The sequence below is a fragment of the Panthera uncia genome (assembly GCF_023721935.1).
Source record: "Panthera uncia isolate 11264 chromosome C1 unlocalized genomic scaffold, Puncia_PCG_1.0 HiC_scaffold_4, whole genome shotgun sequence".
Classification (NCBI taxonomy): Eukaryota; Metazoa; Chordata; class Mammalia; order Carnivora; family Felidae; genus Panthera; species Panthera uncia.
Window position 1 is genome coordinate 100,708,202 of NW_026057585.1, and position 19,987 is coordinate 100,728,188.

The 19,987-nt window shown below is 56.0% G+C and overlaps 2 protein-coding genes across 3 annotated transcripts; one reads left to right on the plus strand and one right to left on the minus strand.

Annotated features, from left to right (window-relative positions):
* Positions 1–1,885: 1,885 nt before the first annotated feature.
* On the minus strand, positions 1,886–3,085 carry HES3 (hes family bHLH transcription factor 3). The gene is made up of 4 exons (XM_049618942.1): positions 3,026–3,085; positions 2,823–2,918; positions 2,640–2,721; positions 1,886–2,259 (listed from the first exon to the last, which is right to left on the minus strand). Exons 1-4 carry the CDS (start codon positions 3,083–3,085, stop codon positions 1,886–1,888), a joined length of 612 nt encoding a protein of 203 aa, XP_049474899.1.
* An 8,355-nt stretch (positions 3,086–11,440) lies between these two features.
* ICMT (isoprenylcysteine carboxyl methyltransferase) lies at positions 11,441–19,973 on the plus strand. 2 transcript variants are annotated; one of them, XR_007454939.1, is made up of 6 exons: positions 11,441–11,695; positions 12,569–12,657; positions 13,550–13,719; positions 14,498–14,715; positions 16,555–16,956; positions 19,244–19,973. XR_007454939.1 is itself a non-coding variant. In XM_049618196.1 (5 exons), the coding sequence occupies exons 1-5, from the start codon at positions 11,501–11,503 to the stop codon at positions 16,735–16,737; spliced, it is 855 nt and encodes a 284-aa protein (XP_049474153.1). In that variant the 5' UTR covers positions 11,441–11,500; the 3' UTR covers positions 16,738–19,973. The 2 variants fall into 2 exon arrangements, 1 of the variants encoding a protein (XP_049474153.1); XM_049618196.1 differs by having other exon boundaries at positions 16,555–19,973.
* Positions 19,974–19,987: the final 14 nt, after the last annotated feature.

The window sequence follows — 19,987 nt, forward strand, 5'->3', positions numbered from 1 at the left end:
GTGCAGCCGCCAGGCCTATTTGCTGCGTTGAGAAGCAGCTTGGCCCCAGGCTCACAGGGGAGGGAGCTCTGTCCTTATACCACCACCCACCCAGAGCCAGGAATCTGTTTGTAGTTTTTTGACGACTGAGCATTTCTCTTCTGTACAGAATACAATAAAAACTTCCTATGATTTGCACCTGGCATTCCTAGGGTGGTTTCATGGAAACACCTTTCCAGAATAGAGCAGCACTGCTAGCCAGCTGTCCCCAAGTGTCTCTCCCTCTGGGTCCAGAAGTCCTCCTAGGGCGCCATCCTTTGGGCCAGTGCCCCTTTTCTATGCCAGCGTTGCAGCCCCACCCAGGGAGCCAGGATGGCCTGGACCAGCGGCAGGACAGAGCAGTGGGGTGGGCACCACAGCGCTAATAGCAGGAGAAGCACTATAATCGCAGTTGGCAGCCTCCGCACCAGGAGTGGCTTCAGGGACGTTTAGCCTCTGTGAGGTCTGTTCAGGAGAGCAAGAAGGGCAGGGCCTGGGGGCGCCAGACCTATCGTGCCTGGTGGTGACCCGCTCCAGCCCGGGTACGAGTTTGGAGGCCGCTCCCTGGGTCCGCGGTATAAGGTCGCCACCTAGTGGCTGGCAGAGGGATTAGTGCGGCTGCTCCTGTCCCCCACTCGCCCCCAAAGCAGCAGGAGGGGCGGCCCCCCCCCCGACCGCCACAGCCGAGAACCCCTCCCCGTCTGCGCTCCAGAGAGACTGATGGGCGGAGTAGGGGAGCCGGGCCGCTCTCTCCCCGCACTCTAACCAGAACGGGCTTAGCACACATAAGCAAAGCAGGGGTATCCCTAAATGGGAAATGTTTTATAGAAAGTCAGTATTTGTAGTTCAAAAGATGCACCCCAGTAGGCATCGTGGGAGAAATTTGGACTTCCGTGGTCTCTTTGTACCCATCTCACAGGTTCGCCACTGTCTGTATTCTGAATTTCAAGCTGGAAATGCCAGGATCCCTCCCAGGGCTTGGCGCAGGATTCTCATCCCCCAGCCCCAGGCTGCGCCTCGAACACCGGGACCCCGGGCTAGGGTCGGAGCACAGCAATGACCTCGTTTCCGGAAGAATAAACAGGCGCAGAGCGCTCGGAGGGCTGTCGAGGGTCGCGGGTTCTGTCGCGGCAACAGAGGTCCGGCGGCCGGAACCCTCAGGAGCCGCGCGCTGCGGGGTGTGGGGTGACCCGAGCGGTGGGCGGAGCATCTGGCGGCAGGGCGGGCTGCTGAGCTGGGGCAGCTCGGGGCAGGTCTTCTGAGATGGGCGGGCCTCAGAGAGCGCGCCGGCCGGGCGGGCTGTGCTGCGTGCGGAGGGGGTGGGGACCCGTGGAAGCCGAGAAGCTCCAAGGTGGGGGTGGGCAGGGGGCCCCTCGCCGGCGGGGCGGGACCCGGCGAGCTTTGTGCCGGTGGGAACCGGGCGTCCTCGGCTGGCTGAATGGGCCGGGGCGGGGCAGCGATTCTCCTCGCTGCGAGGGGTCCGCTCTGCGCCGCTGCCGACGGCGACCTTCCCACAGCGGCGAGGCTGCGGGGCGGGGGCGGGGGCGGGGGCGGGGGAGGGCTGCCCCCCGGGGGCCCTGGGAAAGAGGAGCAGCCTGGGACATCCCCTCCCAGCCCCGCGAGAAGGTGGGACGAGGAGAGAGCGGGTCCAGCTTGAGTAGGTGGGGCTGGGGGGGGGGCACAGGTCCCCCTCGAGGCTCCGTGTATTTCCTCGCGTTCGCGGGCACGCGACACCCTCCCAGCCACCCCTGCCACGGGACCAAGACGGAAGACTGGGGTCCCGGCCATCACCGCAGGCGCGCTCTAAACAGTCTCTGCGTCCCGGGGCCAGAAGGGGGCCCCCTTGAGTCTGAGGCGGCGCCGGGACTCACCAGGGCCGCCAAACCCCCAGACCCGGCCCCGGGCTCTCGGCGCAGCGGCGAGGGGCCGGCTGCGGCCCCGGGACGCTGGAGGACGGGCCGGGGAGACCTCCAGGGAAGAGGAGCCGGGGTGGCTGGGACCTCGAGCCGCCGATGGCTGGAGCAGGGGCCCAAATGGCGGGGACGCAGGGGCCAAGCGGCGCGGGCGCCTCCGGGCTCCGGCTGGCGCTGTCCATGGTGCTGCCACCTGCGCGCTCAAGCGCCAGGGGGCAGCGCAGGCCGCCGCCGCCGTCCTCTCCGCGCCCCAGAAGCTGGCTAACTCCCGGCAGACAGCTGCGGAAGCCAGACGGGAACTCGGCTCCGCTGGGGACCCGCCAGAGCCCTGGGGGGAGGGGAGCGGACAGGAGAAATGTGAAGGGGAGGGAAGAATAGGAGAGGGGAGGAGGAAAGGAGAGGTGTAGAGAGAGAAAAGGAGGGGAGAAATGTGGCGGGGAAGGGAGGGGAGGGGCTAGGCAACCTGAATTTCTTTCCCAGGGTCCAGACCCTCGCTCACCCGGATTGCGACTGCACTAGCCTGCAGGGTCTTCGCAGCCTCCTGCCTCCAGCAGTCGGGGGCCCTCTCCTCACCCAGCTGCCCACTGCCCCGAGCTCTCTTCTCATCCATCCCTCCTTTATCTGGCCTTGTGATATCCACGGGTCTGACGCCACAAGTGCCCCTCCCCCCCCAGATCCTTGCCCTATCCCCTCCAGACTCCCTCCCACCTTGAGCCGAGTTCTGAAGGCTTTTCATGTACTTGACGCTCAGCTCCAGTATATCCGCCTTCTCCAACTTGCGTTTCCGGATCTGCAGATCCGTGGAAAGGGCTCTTAGCTGCACAGTCCGACTTGGAAGGGATGAGGTGGGGGATCGTATCACCCCCACCTCACCACATCCCCACGTCTCACCTGGTGGGAGTAGTGTTTTTCCAGCAACGACTTCAGCTGCTCTAGCGATACATTGATGCGTGCCCGTCGCTTCTTCTCCATCAGTGGCTTGGAGATCTGTAGAGGGGTGGCATTATAGGACAGGGCCAGGGTCCTCTTGCCCTTTGCCCCACCCCACCCCCGGCTTGGCAGGCCCACGCCCTGCGCCCTTCAGGACCCCAGACCTTGCGGAAGCCGCCGGCTTGGCCACCGGAGCTGCCCTGGGTCCCAGGCTTAGTGCCCATGTTGTCGTATCTGCTCCTGTGGGAGGCAGTGCCGCCTTTATAGGGGCTCCTCGTTTACATGTCAATGAGGCGCTCCTGGACTCGAGGAACCCCGAGGGGGAGGAGATGAGAGGGGGATGCACTGGGAAATTCCCCACCTCTCTGTGCGACCCCCTCTCAAAACCCAGGCTTCAGCCTTACCTCCGGGAACCCTCCTTTCTTCCAAGGGGCCCTCCTCTTCCCCTTTCTCAGTCTTTCCCATATCCCTTTCGCCCCCACTACTTCCCGAGTCTGGGGTCCCCTCCCATGCACATCCCTCCGTGCCCTGTTCTGTCCCAGTGTTTAGTGTCCCTAGGGACCGAGCCTCACTAGTCCCACTTACCTAGTGCTTGCCGTCCCTTGCCTCCAAGCATTCTGGGGGGCACCCACTGAGGAAGGTCCATGGGTCCAGCTGGTTCTGAGCCCCACTAACGACTATGACAACACACCAGGCCTCCATGTGTCTGATGAAGATGCGGAGGCAGGGAGGACCCGCCAGCAAGGCCTTTCTGCGGGTTTCACGCTCTGGCCACGCTGGCAACGCCACATTAGTCGTTCTAATGTTGGGACAATGCAGCGATTTTCTGCCTGTGTCTGCTCAAAGCCGGGCACAGGCTGGGCTTGAGGGAGCCACACAGCGACATGTGTCCCATTAAAGCGTGCAGCCCGCCCTCGGGGCCACAGCCAGTCTCCTCCTAGCTGGGGTCTTGGACTGGGAGCATTCCTGTGCTGAGGTGTGTGTCCTGACCCCAAGTGCCCTCTGGCCCTGTTAGGCCCCAACCCACACTCTTCCAGCTGGGCTAGTTTCAGTCCTGACTTTCCAGGCTGGACAACTCAGGCTCTGCCACTTGCCCTCACAGCCGGGGAGTTTATTCCCACCGGCCTTCTCTTGCTCCCAACAAATGAGAGGTGAGGGTGAGAAAGATCACTGGTCATATGGTGAGAGCATCGTTCTGTGCTCTTGGAGGTCTGGGACCCCCCAAACACTGTTCATTATTCGGGCTGTGGTTGGAGACCCAGGGAGCTCAGTGGAAGAGACACCCACCCCAGGACCTGTTAGGCCCTACAGCAGGACTGCTGCAGTCCCGGGTTGGGCCCCAGGAGCAGGACTCCGGTAGCTGTGGCTGACAGGATGACGTCCCTGGATTCATCTCCAGTTATCTCCCTGTCCTGGGTTCGCAGGGTCCCAGGTTCAAGGTTTATAAAATGGGGCTCCGAACAATGCTGGCTCCCACGGCTACTCGTGAGGGCAAGGAAGTAGCTTCGACGCAAAAGTTCTGCAGTTGAGCCCTGCGGCAGAGGAATAAACAAATCGGCCTTTGCGAGGGACCCAGCGCGAGGCGGAGGGGAGATTGTTGGGTCCCGGATGGGCCCCCTGGCTCCCTGGAAAGGGGCTATCTTCTTCCCCCACACCCGCCCCTGCCCGGAGTATTGATGGGCCCTGCCTGGGGCAGAGGCTTCTCAGGCGCCTAGCAGCGTGGAGAATCGCGCTCCGCCCTCCTTTCAAGGCTCAGACTGCGTCGGCCGGGGTTCCGAGGTGCTCTTCCGCCCCGGCCGCAGGACCCCGGGCCAGATCGGGCCGGGCCGGGCGGCGGGGCCGAGGCCGGCCGGCCGGCGTTGGCACGCGCCGGGCAGCTTTGAAACACCGGGGGCTGAGCGGGCCCCACTGGCCTCCGTGCGCTCCCCCGGCTTGGGGGCGGTGGCGGCTCGGTACAAAGGCGCCGCGGGGCAGGCGGGCGGCGGGGCCGGGCACAAAGGGGGCAGCCGAGTGTTAAGGGCATTGTGCCGGCCCCACAAAGCCCGCCCGCGCCCGCCCCCTCGGGGCCAAACTCCGGGCGCCCCGCTGCGCGCGGGCTTCCAGCGGCCGCACATCTGCACGGAAGCTGGGCGCGCGCCTCGCTCCGGCGGTCGCCCTCCGCCCCCGCCCCCGCTCTCAGCCGCGCGGGCTGCGGGGCAATTTGTCCTCTAATTATGATCCCTCCCCATAAACCGCCGCCCGCGCCTTTCAACTCGGGCGCATTAGCAAACCAATGGCCCTCGGCGCAGCCCTCGCGGCCCGCCCCCTCTCCAGAGTTAGGGCCGCCATAAAGGGGCCCGCGGCCCGCCCCTGCCCGCACCCTAGCAGCCGCAGCTCCTGGGGCCGTCACTCCTCTCGAGCCCGAGCGGAAGGCTCCCGGTCGCGCTAGGTGGGGCCGCTCACGTGGGTGGCTTAGTGTGTTCTTAAGCACTGGAAAATTGACCGCAAAATGAGCTAATTCGCAATGTTCTGCTTTGGCTGCGGGCGGCGAGCCTGGTGGGGCGGCCTGGGCTGGACTCGCAGCCGTCAAATTCTGCCTCCGCCCACTTAATGGGCCTCCGCCTCGCTGCCCCCTACCCCTACCCCGGCACCCCCCCCCGCCCCCCCATTTAGCCCCCCCCCCCCCATCCCGGGACAAGTCCCCGGGCTGGCGTCCCCGCGACTCCCCGCCTAGGCTGATTTTCTCTCTGCTTTCCGGGTTTCCCCACTCCCAGCGCGGCTCGCCCGCCGAGAACCGCCCTTAAGTCGGGCGAGGGTCGGGCAGGACTCAGGGCTGAAACAGATCCTGGTGAGGATTCCACCCTCCTTTTTTCCCCGCGCGCGGAGAAATCTCCACTTGATGCGCAATTCGGTCTCCTGGGCGGCCACGTCCCCACTAAGACCCAGTTCCCCTCCTCCCCCACTCTGTGAGTCCTGAGCTAGACCACCCTCAGCACACTCACAGGCAGGCGGGGTGGGGGTGGGGGTGGGGGGCTCCGAAGGTGTGCGTAAAGGTTGGGCGGGTGCGTTTTCCGAGGTGGGGTGGGAGGGGCAGCACACCCTCCCCCCCCTTATCTAAGAGCAAGCAGGGCGAAGCCTCTCCGGCTGCTGGGAAGGACGTGGACTATCTTAGAAGCCGGGCTTATGCAAACTGGGATGTAGGCCACCGACTCCCTTTCCATCTTTAGCATCTGGGCTCCCCAGGGGGCCTGGAAAGGAGCACGAGTTCCGGCAAAGCGCTGGGGAGACCCAGGTTGCCCTTTGCTCATTCAAGGGAAAAAAAAAAAAAAATCCTTCTGTAGTTCTGGAGACCTCGGGGGGATTCAAGGAACACTCAGTCCTCTGCTTGCTCAGGCTTGGGAATTGAAGGCAAAAAGCGACCTGTGCCTTCATTCTCCCTTTCCCCTTTGGTTTTCTCGACTTTGTCTAAAGAAACACTGTTACAGAGCAACTAAGGTCTGGAAAGGAGGTAGGCGGGCGGGGGGGGGGGGTTTGCAGGCCCCAGGACAAGAGCCGCACCAGATACTCCCAGGCGATGGCCCTGTGTAACCTCTCCGCCCTGGGTGAGAGCCCCTTTCCCTCCGGCAGCACCCAGGGATTGAAAGCAATGCTAGTTTACTGGGGAGTGCCGCAGAGGCCACCGCCCGCGAGGTGACTTCGGGGAAGAAATACGCCAGCCGGCCGTCTCTGCAGATGCATTTCAAAGGGGAATGAAGTGATTGCTTCGTGTAATTAACTATTGGGACACAGCAAAAGCTCTGAAATGACTCAGCCATTTGTCTCCAGATGGGGTTGGAGTGGCTGCGATTGTTTAACTCTCTTTAGCTGTGTTGGAACTCCGAATGGCCTGGCAGCCAAGGGCCCTCCAGGGGACAAAGGCTGGGACTCCGGTGAGTGCATCAACGCTGAACCGGGCTGGCCCAGCTGAGGGAGAGTGAATTCAGAGAGACCCCCACTGTCCCAGGCCTTTGTGTTTCTCCCCAGCTGGCTCTAATCTTTAAATATTTACCCGGCCCTTTTGTGCACTTGTGACTTAGGCACTTCGGGCTGATGTGCTCATAAGTTCACATCATTTACCCGTTTCCAGACTAGAGAGAGGAGGCTTTCATGCCTGGAGCCCAGAATGGTCAGAGGAGGGAGAAGAAAACTGTTGGAGGATCAGGGTTCCCTCCTGGGGAGATGAACAGGCCCTTCCTGGCCTCCATGTGGGAAGTGGGTGAGACGGAGGGCCTGTGAGTGACAAGGAGCCCCAGAGGCCCCTCCGGCAATAACTGACCAGAGACCCACCGGCAGGGGGAGGGGAGAGGCCAGTGCTCAGACCTTTTCTTACTTGGTGTCGAGCTTGGACAAGAGCAAACTTTTCATCCTGGGAAGCTGGTGTGGGGCGAGGTGTTTGGTGTTTGGTTCACACCTCTCACCAGCACCTGCGTCTTGCGTGCTTTGCACTTGCTCCATATTCTATAAAGCAACCCCGTTTAAGAAAAAGGGTAGGGGCGCCTAGGTGGCTCAGTCGGTTAAGTGTCTGACTCTTGATTGCGGCTCAGGTCATGATCTCATGGTTCGCGAGATCGAGCCCCCCCCACCCCCGCCCCAGTCCTGCTCTGTGCTGACAGCAGGAACCTGCTTGGTATTCTCTCTCTGCCCCTCTCCCACACTCTCTCTTTCAAAATAAATAAATAATCATAAAGAAAAGAGAGAGAGAGAGAGAGAGAGAGAGAGAGAAATTTAAAAAAATAAAAAAATAAAAAAGAGAGAGAGAGGCTAATTTCATCTCAGCCTACAGTTTAACTTGGAAAAGTCAAGCTGGTTCTTAGGACTCTTTAAGCAGGAGGAAACTGCACTTAGACCCAAGATGGAAAACCACCTCAGCTGGTGGGTGAATAGCAGGATGGGGGCTGGGGGGGGGGGGGACGTGCAGGGGAGACCCTGCAGAGGGACCTTCCTGCATGAGAAAGGGCTCCCTTTCTCCTTGCCTCCCAGCTCCAAGAACAAAACACATTCAAATGCTTCTTTACAAAAGAAGGCAAGTAAGGCACCCCAGGGCTGAGTAGTTTTCCTTTATTTTCTTATATTTTTATGGGTTTGTCGTTCTCCTGCCTGGGGATGAGAGCCAGATGCAGAGTGGATTTCTTTGATCAGGTTGCTTTTCTCTGGTAGGACAGCAGGACTCATTGTGTGTTTCTGTCCATATCGCTGGTTGAATTACTGTTACTCTGTGCATCTCTGTATCTCGGTGTGTGACTTTGTTTCTCTGGGTCTTTGCCAGTGTGTGCATATATTTGCTTACTTGCCTGTTTCCTCCCTTACTGCTCTGTGAGCCCTGGGTCCTGACAGATTCAGCAACTCCAGTCACTTCTAAAAATCCCCCTTCCCTCAGGTCTGGCCATACCTGGGAAGAGACTGCTTCCCCTTCCTTTCTTCCTTCTCCAAGATGAGGCTTGATGAGGTTTTGGGGTGATGGTGGGGGGTTGGAGCCCACAGCCAAGAAAGGATTCTCAAAGATGTCTTTGGTGCAAAAAAGGTGATTTTATTAAAGCACGGGACGGGGCCCGTGGCAAGAAAGAGCTGCACTGGGGTTGCAAAGAGTAACTGATTTATATACCTTCAGGTTGGGAGGGGGTTAGGGACAGAGTAAGTCTCTAAGAAATTTTAGAAGAAAGGTTTCCAGGACCTTGAGGGTCTAGCTGTTGTTAGCAAAACGTCATTTATTACTGCTTAGTAAAACCTCACTCATGAGACCCTTCAGATGTATATCAGGAGTCATATACTTGGAGTTTAATTGCCAACATATACTTGGGGATTAAAGATAAATAAGGTTTGCAAAATAGTTTTTATGTGTTTTTTTTTTAATTTTTTTTTAACGTTTATTTATTTTTGAGACAGAGAGAGACAGAGCATGAACAGGGGAGGAGCAGAGAGAGCAGAGAGAGAGAGGGAGACACAGAATCAGAAGCAGGCTCCAGGCTCTGAGCCATCAGCCCAGAGCCCGACGCGGGGCTCGAACTCACTGGCCGTGAGATCGTGACCTGAGCTGAAGTCGGACGCTTAACCGACTGAGCCACCCAGGCGCCCCAGTTTTTATGTGTTTAAGGAGACTCACAGGATCCTGGGGGGGGGGGGGTGTCAGGATAATGTTAAGCCAAGATTCCCTTTTGCCCCTAGCAAAGTGTCATCGTCCAGGCAGCTGAGCTCCTTGAGGGAGGTTGCTCACTCTGCCCCTTTCAAGGACTCATCACTGGGCTGTGGGCAGTAAGGGAATTCAATTTTTCATTTGCCTTTGTTTCCCACATCACCATGGCAAGCACTTAAACCCCCTTCCATCTTGGTGAGGGTGCTATTAGGGCTCCAGGAAACGGAGTCTATAGGTTTCTGGAGATTAGACTATGGAGAAGATTGCTTTTTACTTGCAGTTTACTAAGTTATCCATAGACTGAAGGAGACTCCTGTTCTGTATGACTGTGATCTCCATCAGTCAGACATTTGCTTCCTTTCTTTTCCCCTGTTCTTGAGCAGTCAGGAGTGTCGGAGGAAGACACATATCCCACCTGGGGTGGGGTGGGGGTGGGGGTGCTGTTAGCCTGTACTTTGTCCTCAGCTTGCCCCATGCTCCCTAATCAGGGCTGATGGAGAAGGATGGTCTGAAGTGATGGGCAAAGGAGAGGGGGTTGCCTGGACTGGCTAAACTGGATTTCATGTTACTCTTTGCCCCCAGAAGGAAGCCAGTCCCTGGGGGGTAGATCAAGGCCCTAAGTCAGTGTGGACAGCAGATTCCAATGGCCAAAGGCACCCTGGAGATTTAATGTTTTAAAATACAAAGTTGGGGCGCCTGCGTGGCTCACTTGGTTACACATCCGACTCTTGGTTTCAGCTCAGCTCATGATCTCACGGTTTGTGAGTTCGAGCCCCACGTCCAGCTCTGTGCTGCCAGTATGGAGTCGAGTTGAGATTCTCTCTCTCTGCCCCTCCCCACTTATGCTCTTTCCCTCTCTCTCAAAATAAATAAATAAAACTTAAAAAAAAAGTTAAACAGACTTAAAAACAACAAAAACATTACATCTCCTTTCAATTCCCATGAACCCAGTTTAGCAAATGTCTCCTGAGCACCATTTAAACACGGTACAAGGCTTGGGAGAACACTGTCAATACCTGATGGTGAAATCAGGACCCCTGTTTTACAGGACGCTGAGACTTGGGAGGTCTCTTTGCCTGAGGTTACAAAGCTGGGCCACTGCAGTCCTCAGACCAGGATTCAATCCCAGGCTCTCCATCCTTCCCCGAGCCCAGCTGCTCAGACCTCAGGCCTCCTGCCAGGTCCTGCAGGGACAGACGAGAGAGTGGGGCAGCCAGAGGCTCAGATGCAGGCCTGGCTGACTGCAGCTCAGTCTGGTCTCGCGCTCTCTGACCCACTACTCTGGGCTCCAGCCTCCCCGGGGGCCTGTCCCCTATCCCAACTCAGGCTTCCTTTCTCCTGCCTCTGTGTCTGCAAACTCAGTGCCAACCCTCCCTCCCTCCCTCCCCACAGATGTCCTTGCTCTCATTTCCAGCCTAACGCTGCGGGTCCCCGAGCGCCCCAAGACCTAGCTCCAGCATCTCTTCCAAGCTGCCTCCTAGCCCTCTGCCCGCCCATCCGCAGGCCCCTCCTTGGAGCCCCTCCCTCTCCTCCACTCTTACTTGGCTCCTGTCCACTCCCACCCGCCATACTCCATTCTGGTCACTTGCTCACTTGCTTTTCTCCTTCATGATCCCTCTGTGAGCTCCCCAGAAGAGGACATTAACCCTTTCGAAAAAAAGAGCAATTTCCGATTCAAAAAGTAATGTATGTTGACTGTGGGCAATGTGGAAAACACAAAAACATACAACATATAAAGAAGACAATGAATGTCACCCCGAGTCCCACCACCTGAAGGTGACCGCTGTTAAATAATTCCAATCTTTTCCCCATGCTCACACGTCTGCTTGTGCTTTTCCCCAGCGAAGCCAAAGTCGCACTGTAAACTTTTGAATTCTGCCTTTTGGAAAACGCGGTGCAGCCTCCTGCGCTTTTTCGCTATTGGCCAACATGCTCCCTCACCACGAAGTGGGCGGTCGTCCCGCGCGCGGTTGCCCAGTACGGGGTGTTCCGGCTGCCTCCAGGGCAGGGTCCCCGCGCGGTCGCAGCCTGGGCGCCTGGCGGGCCGCCCCGCTCGCGCCTGCGCGCCGAGGGGTGTCGGCTTCGCCGGGGCACCGCGCGGGGCCGTCCGAGGGCAGGGTCGCTTCAGGCTGACTTCTTGGGACAGGGGCGTTCTTGAGTTTGGGGCTGCTTTCTGGCAGCCGCCGGCAGCCGCCTCTCGGCCGGGGCCACAGGCGCCCCGCCCGCCGTCCGCCGCTCTGCGGGGGGGCAGTCAGAGGATTCCCCCGGGGGCTGACGGGGCGGGGTGGGGCGGGGCCGTGGGCGGGGCGCTCCCGCCAAAGCCGGGTCCCCGCCCCGCTGCGCGGCGGTATCGCGAGAGCTCTCGGGCGGCGCGGGGCTCCAGGCGGCGGCGCTTCCCAGCCGGCGTCGGCGGTGCAGTACGCAGGCGCGGCGGACGGGTTTCCCCGGGCTACAGCCGGCGCCGTCGCCCGCTCGTCGGCCGCCCGGCGCCATGGCGGGCTGCGCGGCGCGGGCTCCGCCGGGCTCCGAGGCGCGCCTCAGCCTGGCCACCTTCCTGCTGGGCGCCTCGGTGCTCGCGCTGCCGCTGCTCACGCGCGCCGGCCTGCAGGGCCGCACCGGGCTGGCGCTCTACGTGGCTGGGCTCAACGCGCTGCTGCTGCTGCTCTACCGGCCGCCGCGCTACCAGGTGCGGGCCGGGCGGGGGTGGGCCGGGGCCGGGGCGAGGGCGGGACCCGGGTGGGTTGGGCGCAGCGCGCGGGCTCCGTCCCCCTCGGGGTCGGGGTGGGCCGGGAGCTGGGCCTGTGGGAGGGACCGCCTCCCCCGGGCGTGTTCTTTCTCCGGAAGTTCAGTTGGCAGGAGGGACCCCGCCTAGCCAGGCTGGTGGGGGGGGGTGGGGGGGCGGGGCGTGGGTCGCGGGCCCTCTCTCTCCCGCGGAGTGGGTGGGAAGTTGCAGTTGGTGCGGTTCAGCAGCTGCGCTTGGCGTGGGGAGGAAGCGGGCCCACGAGTTCCTTTATGTCATTTAAGTTGTGGAGACACACTTAACCTGCCGCCAAGTCAGGTCAGAAGCCCCCGCAGTGTTACTCGGAGGGGGTTGGGCACAGAGCCCCGCACGTCCCCGACTAGACTTGCTGCGTGGACTCGGGAGAGTCTGGCCAGTAAACGAGGTTCATGCGGTGTTCCCACTGCTCTGAATCATAATAGCAGTAATGATAGCAATGGTAGCTCGAACTTACACACAGCACTCTTAAGTGCTTTATGCGGGTACTCTTCACAGCAGTCCTAAAAAGTAGGTAGCATTGTTGTCCCCGTTGTGTATAGGGGGGAAACGGAGGTCCAGAGAGGTTAAGTAACTTGTCCAAGGCCACACAACCAGAGAGGGGTGGATGCGGGATTTGAACCCCAGGCACGTTTGCCTTACCCTCTTAGTCTCTGAGCAGATCAGCTCTAAGTGTTTCCCAGTAGCCTACTTGTCCCAAGGAAGTGGGGTGTGTGCTCTTGCAGCCGGGATGTGTGCTCAGGGAACAGCCTGGTGACTGAGCTTCTTTTGGGTCCATTTCAGATAGCCATCCGAGCTTGCTTCCTTGGCTTCGTGTTCGGCTGCGGCATGTTGCTAAGTTTTAGCCAGTCTTCTTGGAGTCACTTTGGCTGGTAAGATGTATTTGGGGGGAAGAGTGGTTTTGAGGCGAGGGTGGGAGGATCAGAGGGTCAGAAGTGGTATATCCTCATCCCTGTGTCTCCTCTCTGACTGGCTGAAGGCTGTTGAGGATTCTGTACGGTCTCTGGTGTCCAGCTAGATCCCTATGTCTCGGACCTTGAGAACATGTGCCCATCGGTCGCTTCTGTTGCAGGCAGAAACAGGTCTCCCTGGCACCCTCCCCATAGGCGCCTTCATCAGTAATGTGACGAGCCCTTCCCAGAAGAGGGTACAGGTCCTCAGTGACAGGAAGGGGCAAGGCTCTGGCTCGTCTTCACAGGCCTTTTCCGTCTCTAATTTCTATTAGGTCACATCTAGCGCCTCCCCCATGGCCACTGTAGGATTTTCCCCTACACTATGATTTCAGTCCCTTGAGCCTTCTAGTCCCTGACCTGGATATGAACCAGTGGCTTCAGGTAAAAGGCTTTAACTCCCGTTATCAGTTCTCTGAGCCATCTAATCCTTCTTTGCTGGAGTTATTTGTTTGGCTGCATTTTTGTATTCAACATACATCACTGCTTTGTTTTGACTGTGTTTCACTTTCATATTTTACTGTGTGGTGTGGTATCCTTTCTAAAAGACTGAAGGGCCCATAATGCCTCCATGACCCTAGTCTGTTTGTGGGGTCTGTTACATTCAAAAGTAGTCTTTTCAAAGCCCCACCTTCTGCAGACCCGAAGAGTAACGTTACATGTGGGTGCCTGATGTCCACTCTCAGGTAGGTGACAGCAGGACCTCCTCAGAGAATTCAGGGACAGTTTGGCAGACCCAGATCTGCACTTGGACTTATGGCCAACTTGATTCCCTTGCCCCAACTTACCTCTCTTTCTTTTTGTTTTTAAATAGGTATATGTGCTCCTTGTCACTATTCCATTATTCTGAATATTTGGTCACAGCAGTCAATAACCCCAAAAGTCTGTCCTTGGATTCCTTTCTCCTGAATCACAGTCTGGAGTACACAGTAGCTGCTCTTTCTTCTTGGATAGAGTTCACACTCGAAAATATCTTTTGGCCAGGTCAGTGTGTCCCACGTTTCCCTCTGGAGGGGAGAAGGGTGGCTTCTGTGCAGGCCTGAGGGTGGTGACGTGGGCTCGCCTCCCAGGTGTAATCTCCCCGAGTGGCTTTCCCCAGCTCTCCGTCCTCACTAAGCTCTTTATAAAGGACAAGCACAGCTTGTGGGTTCCGCTTCCGGATTTTGAACAGAGGACATGTTGACCATTTGCTTTAAGCCTTCCACGACGTACCGCACTACCTCATGTGAAGTCCCGACCTTCGATAGCTATAATTCTAATTTTACGGTCAGAGATTTGCATCTGTTCATTTTCTGTGACTTGAGACTTTTTGTGTCAAGATGTTATTAGCAAAAACCTCTGCATCTGAAACCTACTCTCAAATGGAACTTTCCACAGCAAATTAAGTAAAATATATGTGGTTCCCAGGATTTGGTAAAGGGCCAGAATGGGAAACATTGGATCCCTCTCTGCTTCACTTAGCTGTCCTTGTCCCCAAGGGAAGGAGGGGCATGTGGCAGAGGGACATGGATGGAGAGCTCATCAGGTCTTTGCCATGATGCTCTAATCGGGTTGTTGGCACTTGAAGCAAATGAACAGCACGACTTAGGGGAATGTGTTTTGCTTATAATTAAATTTTAATGTGATGACAAATGCTAATTGCCCACTAGCATGTTTCCTAATGTTGCTGGCCTTGGAGAAATAGGTTCATTTTAAGCATCTGCAGGGGGAGCTCCATGGGCCCATGTCTTCACTTCCTGTCTGTCACATGTCTCTCCTCCAGAACTGAAGCAGATCACCTGGCTCAGTGCCTTGGGGTTGCTGATGGTGGTCTTTGGAGAATGTCTGAGGAAAGCGGCCATGTTCACAGCTGGTTCCAATTTCAATCACGTGGTGCAGAATGAAAAATCAGAGACTCATACCCTGGTGACAGGCGGAGTGTATGCTTGGTTTCGGCATCCTTCTTACGTTGGGTGGTTTTACTGGAGCATTGGAACCCAGGTACAGTATCAGAAATGACAGTGGTTGCCTTGGATTCTTTTTACATTTTAGAAAATTTAACGCCATAAAACGTGCCATTTTGAAATGTACAGTTCAGTGGATTTCATTGGATCTGCAAGGTTATTGGTCTCCTTCAAATAGGTGCATGTGCCCTCTGTTGTGTTTCAGTGGGTGTAGAAGGGGCAGGTTACTACACAGGATTTATTTTCTCTTTTCTTTTCTTTTCCTTTCCTCTTTCCTTTTTTCTCTTTTCCTTTCATTTATTTTTTTAAAGTTTGTTTTGAGAGAGACCACGCATGAGCATATGAGTGGGGAGGGGCTGGGAGCCAGGGAGAGAGAATCCAAAGCAGGCTCCACCCTATCAGCACACAGCCTGACTCGGGGCTCAGTCTCTCGAATGGTGAGATCATGACCTGAGCCAAAATTGAGTCGGACGCTTAACTGACTGAGCCACCCAGGCGCCCCAGGATTTATTTTAAAACTTTCATTTCTGAAACTTAAGACTGCTGCATTAACGATCATACTCCCTGGGAACAAGTTGATTGTAGTTGAATCGTGTAATTTACCATAAATGCTGCCTATGTATTTAAGTGCTCTAGGACTAAAGAGTTTTCGTACCTCTTTGACCATAGGTCTTTTTACACTGTGGCCCGGCACACAGACATGCATGAAAACGGAACAGGTCTTTCCCAGAGCAATATTTGTTCTTACTGAGTACGAAATACTCCTGTTTTCTATCTTGTTATTTGTGATGCACTAAATGGATTTCGGGGCTCAGTAACAGGTTGTGGGCTGCAGTTGGGAAACCCTAGTATAGGGTGTGTTGGGAAGCCACATGTGGTTGCTGGCTGTGAGGGCACAGGCTCTGGGGCACTGACAGGGCCAGTCCTGGCTGTCATGTTGGCTGCTTGGCCTCTCTGTCCTCACACACTGAGGACAGCGGTGCCGCCCCATAGGTTCAGTGTAGGGGCTTATTGGTCGTAAAGGGCTTAACTTGTGCCTGGAATACGGTTAAGTGCCCAGTAAGTAGTGATGGGAATAAGAAGTCAAGGGCATGTGCCTGGCTCTTGGTGGAAATCGCCCACTGGGGGAAGACATGTGTCCGCAGGGGTCCATCAGAAGGGGCAGGGGTGGAGTAGTGGGTTTCCCACACAGCACAGGAAGTTCCTGAGAGCCGGGAGGTGTTCTTGGCCTGGAGGGACTGTTTGGCTGTGGATCAGTGGGGAAGACATTCTTAAGAGTGGAGAAAACACATGAGTAAGGAAGTGAGAGGCAGTCAGAGTGGGGGTACAGCCCAGAGAAAAGGGGCCAGAGGAGGTGGCCGAGGTGCTGCTTTTCTGGGTTGGGGCAGGGGAGTGGTTTGAAGAAAGAAGCGATTTCATAAGCTCAGGTAGCAGTGGATCTGGTACAGGGATGGGCTGGGGCGGCAGGGGGGGGTGCGGGGCAGGGGCCGGGGACCAGGCAGCTGCAGGCTGGAGGGGGTGCATGGAACAGGAAGGGACAGGCTAGGAGCCCCACGGGGAGCTGCCATCAGCCTCGAGGACTGAAATCTGAGAAGTTGATGTTTTAATTTTTAGGTACCTCTCACATAAGAGGAACAACAGAAAAGCGTATGAAAGAAAACTGCCGTGATGAGCGTTTAGCTCTAATGTGAACGCGGTGGGGTGGTTTCAGTGCGTGTGCCCTGGCCGCTGCTCTCAAAGACCCTGATAGTATTTGAGAATCTCTGGGGCCCTTCCCTGACGGGAAGTCGACCGCGGGTGTTCAGGAGAAGCAGTGCTGCTGACGTTCGTGGTGTCGGAACACTCTGACCCCGATCGACTTTGTGTCCCCTGTCAGGTGATGCTGTGCAACCCCATCTGTGGCGTTGGCTACGCTCTGACGGTGTGGCGATTCTTCCGAGATCGGACAGAAGAAGAGGAGATCTCATTAATTCACTTTTTTGGAGACGAGTACCTGGAGTATAAGAAGCGGGTGCCCACAGGCCTGCCTTTTATAAAAGGGGTCAAGGTGGAGCTATAACATAGCAGGAGCGGGCCAGGCTGGGCCAAGGGGCCTCCCCCCTCCACACAGCCCGGGACAGAACTGCCTCCGGCAGCCACGCCGTAGAATGGATTTTCTGAATCATTTTATACGTCACCAGTTACTCTTCTGGAATATCACTTGAGACCAAACGGTCAGAAGGCCTTAGGACCAAAGGACCCCATACCCTAGAGCAATCTGTTCTTGGGCTCAATCAAGGTAGGACATAGATTAAAGGTGGGCAAGGAGCAAATAACAGCAATATTCAACAGTGCCCCTCCAGAAGGGCCCTGGCGAGAGCCCATGGCCCACGAGGTATTTAGTGTAACCAAGACCCCTCAGGAGAGGTGGACTCGCTCATGATGTCGAGTAAGGCTTCTTCTGCAGGAAGGGGTATGTGGGCATCAGTGCTTAGTGTTAGAAATTCGTTCAGAATCTTTAACCGAAAAACACAAACAGCACAGCTTCGACCTCCTTCTTTCTGTGCTTAAGTGCATGAGCATCTATACAGTTTTAAGATAATTCTTTATAAGGCACTTTGGCTCTTAATATATTTAATCGTATTTACATATCTATTTTTTATAAATAGCAGTATAGATTCAGAGGGGACTCGCTTGGTGTTTATAGCCCCAACTTTTATCTGGCAGAATGGACACCTCCAGACAACTTGGCTGAGTGGCTTTGTGTTCACAAGGGCACCCCTGGCCAGGGAGACTGGACCCCTGTGGCTTTCCCCGGGGTCCTGGCTCCCGCTCTTGTCCCCAGAGGGGGCTGTTGTCAGTGACACAGGCATGTCAAAGGGGTGTCATTTTTCCTTTAACAGAGAAATGCTCACTGAGCACGTGCTCTGTGTAAGGCGTCGTCAGACACCGGGAAGTATTGCTCTCCGTTGGTTTGGGATTTCAGTCTTTCACCATAGCTTATATTTTTCTGTTTCATTTGAAATCTCTCAACTGTTGATTTCTATGTTCTGTTCTCAGAACTTCACCATCTCTAACATCATCTCGCACTGTCTTTCCCAAGGGGGTTTACGCACACACCACTGCAACATTCAAGCAAGTCAGTGTACGAGAGTCTTAAATAGAGCAAATGGTCCCGACGGAGATGTAGTCGGTATTTTTGTTTTTCAAGTTTGGGGAAAGTGGTTGGCTTTAAGTACGTAAGCTTTAGGACCCTTGTTTAATTCTGGACCAGAGAGGGCCTTGGTCTCCGCGTGGAATCCTTCCGCGGTGGCGCTAACGGAGCCTGATTACGACGGCCGCGGCGGCCCCGGCTGGAGGGCTGCTGTGCTGCCACGCCGTGCCGGGCGGCTTCGAGGAGCCACTTAACCTTTCCGTGCCTAGACTCCCCATCCGTAGAATGGGGTCAGTACCACCTACCTCATAGGGGTGTTGTGAAAACTTAGAAGAACAACGTCAAACGTTTTTAATACTTAGATGAGAGAGAATGGCGTGAATGAAATCTATCCTGTGCCAGAGTCACACAGACGTGGACGTTGCTTAGCTGTACCAGACGCTGGAAACGTGTGTTCAGAAGAGCATTTTACCAACTCAGAAACATCACTTGTTTCTAGATTTCATGGCCTAATTAATTTTTTTGTTATTATGTATACCAAAGAGGTTTACGGGTTTGTTGATTCCTGGGATGCCGCTCGCCCGTGTGAGCGGACTCTACCATCGGCCCTCGTGAGGGCCTTGCAGCCAGGCCGGCCGAGGCCGCCGCTGGAGCACTCAGCAGTAGGTCCTTCTGGCACGAACACTCCCCAGTGGGACTCAACATGCACTTACTCTGGGAACTCGAGTTGACTCACTTCTGACTTGTTCTCCAGACCACGCTTAGCAAAGTCAGCTCCGCTCATTGGGACTGCAGAATGGAGGAGGGTGTGGCTGGGGTTTTGGCAGCCATCCCCAGCTGCTTGAGGGAAAGTGCTGTGCTGTATCTACCGGGATTGGACCCGACTTTCATTCCCACTGAGGGCTGTGAAGCTGTCTTTAATAGATGGAGAACAGCTAATGATGGCCCCCTGGCTTTGTGGACAGAAAGTCTGAAGGTGTTGGCGTTTGGCGATCTCATCTTGCCCCACCTGCTGGAATTCTCAAAGCCCACCTTCCTGCCGGGGCCCTGAGCCCAGAACGTGGGCCTGGTGTTTTGTGGCGAGGTGCTGCTGTTACACCACCTGGGCTTTAAAGAGCTCTTCCAGGGGCGGGACTAGGGGGGCGCCCTCACCCCGACTTGTACGCCCAGGGCAGAAGTGAGCAGTTACTTAGGGAGAAAAGATGAACTGCTTAGGGGCAGGATTTGGCAAGTGATTGACTTTCATCTAGTACTGACATTTTCAGATTATTTTTAACTTTATAAATTTAGCAGTGACAGTGTGCATGCAGAGAATCAGGTTAATGAAGTGCAGGCTTTTGGGGTATTCCCAAAAGCTTTTGGGTAAAGGCCACGTCACCAGTTCCCTCAAATTAAGAAACTGTCAAGAGATTACTTACTTTTTCCATTGCAGGTTTTAAAGTGGAGATTCTTAAATGGAAAAAAAGGCACTGCACAGAACAAAGCTACTTTGAAGCAGCGTAAAGTGAGACGTTTTATGAGGATTTGCAGGCTGTGGCCGAGAATAGCAGCTCGCAGAAAAGAGGTAGTGAGTGGGGTGAGCCTGGCCGAAAGCGAAAGGCAGCGTACCCCACTGCCCCTTCATCTGTATGAACTGCTTCTTGAGCCTCAAAACTAAACTTGATTAGTCCCTTCCATTTATTTAACACTCTGAGTGATGGACACGATAGGGAAGTATTCCTAAACCAATACACGTGTTAGTAGCTTAGGCTCAGGAGGGCCGGCCACAGCTCCAGCTTTTTGGTAGCAGCCCCTCCGTAATAGGCACAGTGACCCCCACTGTCCCTTCTCTGCACTTTCTTACTGCCTTAGATAGTTGCGATCTCCCACCACATCTTGCTCCTGTAGTGGCTCGATGAGGTTGGTGGGAGAGGCTTGCTCTCTGTGCCCTGCTGTGAGAGAGCTTGACGCCTTGTCCTGGGCCCCGAGGGCCAGCCGGCGGGGGTGGTCCCAAGCGCTTGCTCTAGAGGAAGCCGTCCCATAGCTAGGAGAGTAATTTAATGGAGTAATTATTTTACTCTTCTTTTTACATGCAGAAATGTTTATTTAAGTATTTTAAATTGGATTTTCTTTCACAGATACTGATTATTTCCAATTCTTAAATAAAACTGTACTTGATTTCACTATGAGCGGTAGC

Excerpts from the sequence above, each read along its gene's own strand:
- HES3 (XM_049618942.1), bottom strand. The coding sequence starts at position 3,085 with ATGGGCACTAAGCCTGGGACCCAGGGCAGCTCCGGTGGCCAAGCCGGC. Across the intron at positions 2,919-3,025 it reads AAGCCGGCGGCTTCCGCAAG|ATCTCCAAGCCACTGATGGA; the intron begins GTCTGGGGTCCT and ends ACCCCTCTACAG. Across the intron at positions 2,722-2,822 it reads AAAAACACTACTCCCACCAG|ATCCGGAAACGCAAGTTGGA; the intron begins GTGAGACGTGGG and ends ACGGATCTGCAG.
- ICMT (XM_049618196.1), top strand. The coding sequence starts at position 11,501 with ATGGCGGGCTGCGCGGCGCGGGCTCCGCCGGGCTCCGAGGCGCGCCTC. Across the intron at positions 12,658-13,549 it reads TCTTGGAGTCACTTTGGCTG|GTATATGTGCTCCTTGTCAC; the intron begins GTAAGATGTATT and ends GTTTTTAAATAG. Across the intron at positions 13,720-14,497 it reads CGAAAATATCTTTTGGCCAG|AACTGAAGCAGATCACCTGG; the intron begins GTCAGTGTGTCC and ends TCTCTCCTCCAG.